General features: G+C 34.9%; 1 protein-coding gene across 1 annotated transcript; it reads right to left on the bottom strand.

Moving 5' to 3' along the window:
- Positions 1-4,722: 4,722 nt before the first annotated feature.
- On the bottom strand, positions 4,723-7,098 carry LOC117100311. Its single transcript, XM_033239960.1, has 2 exons — positions 6,450-7,098; positions 4,723-5,569 (listed from the first exon to the last, which is right to left on the bottom strand). Exons 1-2 carry the CDS (start codon positions 6,736-6,738, stop codon positions 5,064-5,066), a joined length of 795 nt encoding a protein of 264 aa, XP_033095851.1. The 5' UTR covers positions 6,739-7,098; the 3' UTR covers positions 4,723-5,063.
- Between the last annotated feature and the right edge of the window lie 389 nt (positions 7,099-7,487).

A 7,487-nucleotide genomic window follows, 5' to 3' on the forward strand; every position in this document is an offset into this window, starting at 1 on the left:
ATGGTAGTAGATTTGAGCTGGAATGATCATAGGGCAATTGAGCCTCCACATCTCCCCTCGACCTGCCATTTGTTCCAAGGAAAGAGGAACCCTTAAATATTTTTTTTGTTTTGATTTGTTAAAAAAATCACTGGAATGAATGTCTAATAATTGCTCTTTCTATTGATACATTACTTAAAAAAGAATCCATGAAGACATTAAAAGTTATTGTTAAACAATGAAAATTACAAACAGATGTGACAAATCCACCACGACGCACAACATAAAAACCGAAAGGTCCACCGATTAAAATCATTCTTGATATTACAATTCATTTCCATACTTGGAGTATGTATTATACCATCTTACGCATGACATAATACACAAAAAAGACTTTCTAGTTAATCCGCACATAATTTCCGAAATGCGTGGATGGATTTCAAGGAAAAATTTTTGCGTGGAAGATTTATTCTCCACACATAAACTAGGTTAAGCCTGAACTACTGTATGTTCTGGATAACTTAATTCCATGCGGCATGCTTTAACAATGGTGCGCGCGTATAAAGTAGCAAGGCTAGGTCTCTAAAATGACACTCCAAAAACTGACAAGGACATTTTATGCTCTAGCCCTCCCCACCCCCTCCTAGTGGTATGCCTAGCCAGTAAGCCTTAGATGGGCCACGCCTGAGTGGGATACCTAGACAGACTATCAACAGATAGACTAGCAACGTAATAAAATTAATATTATTAAAATGTACAGTTGCCAGATCACAAGGGCACTAAGTAATAATACTAAGCCTATTTACCCTTACACTCACATGATATCTCTTTAATAAATTAATAACACCTTTGTTTAATGTTAATGTTATTGGCCTAGGCCTAGGCCCCTACCTATATATAGAATTAATCACTTTCCTGGTTCCTTTTGGTTTTCACGAAACAACTGGGATCAATCAGAGAGTACTTATAAACGAACGGCCACAGAGAAGATGGGATCAGATTCGACGGTGCGGAAGTGTGCGAGCTTGTGGTAGGCCTATCCATGCACATCTTTAGTTAGAAACCAAACTTGTGTAAGGCCTAAAGCCTAGCCAGTCTAAAGGGTTTATTTATTTATTTATTCTGTCTTTCTACTGCATGCACTTTCAGTACTTGTGTACTGTTTTTCAAAGTGGTACAGTTTCATAAAATACAAAAGTTAAAAGAAAAGTAATTAAAAAACATACATATATATAAATAGATATCATAATAAAGTGATTAAGAATTAAAAGAGTTTTTAAAAAATATAATAGACATGTTCATGAAATTTGTTGTTGTTTTGTGTGGAAGATTATTCCACAACTTTGTTGAACGATACAAAAAAGTTCTCTTGGGTTGACGACGATGGCCTGGCAATTCTCAAAAATTGCTCACGCAGCAACGCAGACCGTAGGCCAAGTTACGGAAAAAAACATTTATAAACTTGTAGTCATTCGGTCTGAAAATCACAGTCGAAACAACTAACCTGAAATCAGTCAATCAGCTGGACATCATCTCACCTTTGCTCATATCGTCCGTCGAGAACCAGGAAACCAACCCATGTACATCAATGCAAATCCATCGATCACAAAGCAGATTCCCATAACCACTGGGAAGGATATCGACACTTTCATCCAATCAGAGGATGCCTTCATTGTAAGCCACACCCACGTACAACCACCAATTATTGTAGGACGGTGGATACACCGTACAGAAAACATGATATTTCTAGAACAATTCCCATACGGACACAACCAAAAATATTCAACGAAAGCAACGTGAAAATAAGCTCGGCTGCATGAATATGAATTCCATCATCAGGGGACACAGCTCATGAAAATTAAATAGCCCTATTACAATATAGATTTTCACTTCTCTGCATCTACCCAGTTTTTATTGTTCATAATGTTAATGATAAATGAATCATAATTATATTATATTAGGCTTATATATTACCCAATGTTTCTATTCCATTATATTTATCAGTATCATTGGTAGCTTACCCTCCACAATATCAGCTACATTGTTTTTTACACTTTTTAAATTATCTTTCTCCCTGCATATATCACAATCTCTGTGTCTCCATTATTGTATATCTCACTAATCACCCACTTTTATTTAATGCCGATTATTTATTGTATTATCTGATCTTATCTGATTCGTTTCCTGAATAAAATATTTTGTTTTCTACTGTATAAGTCAGCGTTTTTGCATCACTATACTACCATAGGGGGAAAAGTTAACAATGGAAAGTGTTAAAAATAATACCTTAAGGCGAAAATACTGCCGCTAAGGGGAAATTTTAACAACGTTAAGGCGAAATGTAGACAAAGGATTTTTCACCCTATGAGTTAGTTAGGATTAGTGTATATATATGTATATATATATATATATATATATATATACTGCATATATATAAAATGGTTATGACACTCGCCTTGACAGCTGGAAGTCGCAGGTTCGAATCCCGTCAGAGGAATTTTATTACAATATATATTTCAGGATACTGCAACAAAGACTGGCACTCTAGAATTGGACTTCTTAGTCATCTTAGAAAATGTTGCTCACAACTAAATCAACAATGAATACCTTCAGAATGAAATGTTATGCAATTATATCACAAGATAAGCTTGCCAATAATTATACACTAAATATATGCTAAAATATGAGGAGAAATAATGTTCTGAATGTATTAAGGAAAGATGATTATTCAAGAATGTGTTTCTGGCGTGACTCAAACCCGATGTAAGTTAACATGTCTGCTTTCCAATCCCTGGGTCTAGGTTGAAATAAATTTACAGCACAGCAATCCATCTCATGACAAAAACATCTTTGAAGTCAAACTAATATTTATTTATCCAAAAAAAATTACTGTACATTGCTTTTATACAAAGTAAAACAAATGACTTAATATGGATAAAAAGTTACAAACAAAAAACATATACAATAAAAAATATTAAAAATTGTTTTAACCCAGTGTACATTAGAAATATTTAAAACAGCACATCCTACCAAAGATAATAAATTGCAGAATATAGAGCAGCTTCCCAATATAGTGGAAGATCAGTTCGAAATTCATTGTGGGTCAAAAAACAAACCCTGGCCTAGTTCAAAATCACTGATGCGTGACTGCCGCTAATCTGGGTCTGTTGGTGGATTGCCGTACGCCAGTGATTGTGCAATAATACTGTTGTTCGCCTCACCGTGCACAAATTCACATCACTCGATTAACGTTATCATTGTGTCTGAACATAGCCAAAAGCTGGACACTCACCGTTCCTAACGGTTGTCGGCGACGCAATTCTATAGAGAATGCAGCGCCATGATGTACGCGCAACAATTTGCTTTTTATTATGATCCATTCAAAATCACACCGGCAATCAGGTGTCGTGTCATCTAGAGCTATAAGGAGAGGAATTGGATTTGTTGTACGACCAACGTATGACACAGTGAGTGCTCGGCTTAAGCTTCGTATATCACATTTGCAATATTTCATTATTTCAAATATTTAAGAGGCCCTAAATATTAGCCAGCCTTCTACGATAAGCTGGAAGTTTAACCCTCTATGAAAAGAGTTTTTTGCATGGTTTGTTTCTTGCTCCAGTTGATCAGAATTGTTTCTATTTAAAGAACACACAAAAAATGACACCTAAAAATTTAACATCCATTCAATAACTTCACATTGTAAATATATGTACAACTTCACTTGCAGCTATAAAATAAACTTTGTAGATAGAAAATAAATGTATACTGTACATTAAAGATGCACTGTCTGGCATGCTAACAAATTAAAAAATTAAATTTAAAATATATTTGAATTGCTTTATCTGTATATTTAAGTAAGTTCTTAACATATAATAAAAGACTTTTAAAGTTAAAATTCAGTTATAATTACATATATGTCATGACATGTGTACATAATCCATAAAGGGTACAATACAATTCATATTTCTGCATGATACACTTTTTTAACCAAATGGTGGATTTTACGAAAGATTGTGCTAAAATGTACAAATGGCAGTGGAGCACACACAAAATTTCAAAAAGAATATCAGTACACCATACTGCTTACATACAAGTGTTCATATATGCATCAAAATTCTTGTTACAGTGTGTGCCATAAAAATGTATCCCCTCTATCATATCAATCACTTCTTAAATTCTGTGCTTTGTGATGGTAAACATCATTTAAAGCACAGACAGGAAAAGTGCGGCCCAACAGCGTTTTTCTTTTGGCCCGCGACGATGAATTAAAAACCCTATGTTTGCGGCCCACCAAGCAAAATTGGCTAGAAAAAAACGCCTTTTTTACAGCCCGACGCCGATCTACTGACACTAATTGATAAGTTTCAATTATAAATTTAGTTTGCCAACCTCGTTGTTGGGGTTTTAATCCTTCTCGCTGTGTATTTCACTTGTGTTCTTGAGCAAGGCATTTAATCTTCATTGCTTCTCTCCACCTAGGAGTATACGGTAAGTGGGTACCTGGTAGGGTTTAATACCAAATGCACTGATGTTGCAACAATCGAATACCCTAGGAAGCTTTAGTTCTTCAATAGACGTTTAATCCAATGACCGCGGTATTAAACGATAATGTGAAGCCCATACAGGGCTTAACAATATGCGCTATATAAGTCTACCATTAGTATTATTATTATTATCAATAAAATTAAGGAGCTTTAGCATTAAGTGATGCTGATACAACAGTACATATTAAAACAGACGTTAATAAACACATTTACAGTTTTAACTAATTTAAACAATATTATGTATATTTGATATATTAAATACTGTCCAAAATTATTTGAATTATGACATAGGCTAAACTTTACAGTTGGCATCCTAACATTTAATTAGAAAAAATTGAGATTGTACATGGATGCCTAATTTAAAACTCATGACTGGCTATCCCTAGTCACCAAAATGTAACATTCTTAAACCCATCAAGTTCAAAATCAGAAATTTTCCTCAGTGCTATAAAATGTTCACATTTCATGTGAGTGATCAGAAATTTAATGAACATACAAAAATTCATATTTTCCTTCAACATGGGTAGAATTATGCATTTAGTTGATGAATCTTAGTGCCTTATATTTGTCAATGTCAGTTAAAGAAGCACCTGCAGCATGCAACATTGATCTCACTTTCTTCCATTCAATTTCAAATTCTTTGTTTGACATTCTACTGTCGGGAGAATGTGCCAGCTTTGTGTTCCTGTAGTCGTGAATGTGCACCAAGTTAGTCAGTCTATCTGGATTTTTCCAAAATGACTCTGGAATGCCATTGGAGCAGTTTCGAATTATTAAATACATGATGGAGATATCAAAAGTATCAATGTCAGCAGATGGTGTGAACATTTTCGACTTCTGCTCTCTACTGATATTTTTTATTACTTTATTAAAGCTACCCTTTCTCTTCTCGGAAAGTAGATAATTCCCAACATCGTTCTTGTTAATTTTGTTAACCTCCAATAAGTAATTTCTCATGGTTGCAGTTCCAACATCAACAACAGCCGATAACACAGCCTGGAAATTCTTGATTTCTTCAATGACAGTGTGCCCAATACCTATTTCTGGTCAAAAATGAAATGAAAAATTAAAATAATTTGGAAGAGTAAGTTTATTAAATTTCAATTTGTCACATTTACAATTATGCCTTTAATACACAACTTTCATTTAGATTTTATTGCATATCATTACCATCAGCAAAATCAGCAGCAGCAATAACATCAGCAGCAAAATCAATACTAAAAGAATCAGTATTAGCAGCAGAAAAAATCAGCAGATCATCAGCAATAGAATCAGCATCACTGTCATCAGTAGCAGCGACATTAGTCAAGTTTTTTTTGTGGATTTAAGTGTAGTACTAGATCATAATAGTGTCATGGGTACAAAGTTATATACTGCGTCCAGTCTTTTGCTGTCGGGGAGAAAACCACAAATTATTGGGGAAAAAATTATATATTTTTTACATATCAATAGACTCTAAAATTGATTAAATAAGCCTTTGAAACCTCTAACTAAGTCATATTTTTGGGGGCTTCGCCACTTGGACTGTTTTGGAAGGTTTTTAGCAACGCCCGACCACGCCCACTTTGTTCTCGTCAGGGACTTTGGAAAGCCGATCTGGGAAATACTGGCGCCTCAACTGGCTCAATCACAAGCACATAGAGGCTTGTTTGCATGATAGGCTTTACAAACCTAATAATATTATTTATTATTAATGAGCATCGGCAACATCAACAAAATCAGTAACAGCAGATTCAGCAACAGCAGCAGAATCAGCATCAGCAATAGAATCAGAATCAGTTGAAGTAGACTCAGTATCAGCAGCAGCATCTTCATCAGAAATATCAGCAGCAGAATCAGCTTGAGTAGCAGTAGACTCAGCATCAACAGCAAAATCAGCATTAACAGCAGCAGCAGCTATTATTAATAAGATTAGTTACTTGCCTTCCAAGGCTCCATCCCTGTAATGCCATGGGTCGCGGTAATTCTCAATGTCTTCAACAGGAATTCCAACACCTGTAAAAATTGCTGTGAGTTCCTTCCATTGCTTATCAAACACCTTCTTTGTGACACTGTTGCTATAACTGCAGTCTAGAACAGTTTTCTTATATTGATAGATGCGGACAAGATTTGCCAGCTCAGAATTGTCAACAACTGGAGGGTTCTCCCAGAAGTCTTCTGAATTATTAGTGTTGTGACAACAGCAGCAAATTAACTTCATCATGATGTCCATATGGAATGCATCAATATTGCTGGTTGATGAAAACACTGTTGTTGAATCATCTCCAAAATCAACATCCTTTAGTAATGCATACCTCTCCCTTGTCAAAAATGGTATAACTTCCGGTTTGGTAAGGTTAGTTTTGTCTAGAAAGTACCTCCGTAGTTCTTTGGTTCCACGACCAACAATCAATGTCTGAAGTGCCAGAAAATTCAGCGTTCCTTGTGTAGAGTTATCATCAAAACCTGTAGAGCAAAATCATAACATTTTCAGCTTTTAAAATTAATAATTGTCATATTCACTTCCATATATAATGACACTCCTCATCTAGCATTATGACCTCCGAGTTGTCTTTTCCACTGCAATAAAAGATAGAATTGAATACATCAGAGGTGGAGTCAAAACGTTTTTGGCGGGTGTGGGAAGCACAAATAAATAGACTTATGGTCCAAGAGAGAGGGTTATGTTAGAGTGTTCCCCAAATTAAAAATTGAATACTGTATTCATTTGTTACTGCCAGTGAAGAAATAATGATTTATCCTTTTGCAACCCCCATCCACTGCATCCGTCACTAAAACATACAAGTATTGTAATCACATTCATTTAAATTAATGAAACCTGTAGCATTTGTACAGCATTCTGACTTACATTTCAGATGAGATATTATTTATATATTTTAAATTTTAAGTGTTTCATTTATTCAATAGAACATAAATCAATATCTTAGCAACCGCTGTGTTTCCAAAATAAAATATAAAACC

Source organism: Anneissia japonica, unplaced genomic scaffold (assembly GCF_011630105.1).
Source record: "Anneissia japonica isolate Jap-2015-1 unplaced genomic scaffold, ASM1163010v1 scaffold5947_len87984_cov146, whole genome shotgun sequence".
NCBI lineage: Eukaryota > Metazoa > Echinodermata > Crinoidea > Comatulida > Comatulidae > Anneissia > Anneissia japonica.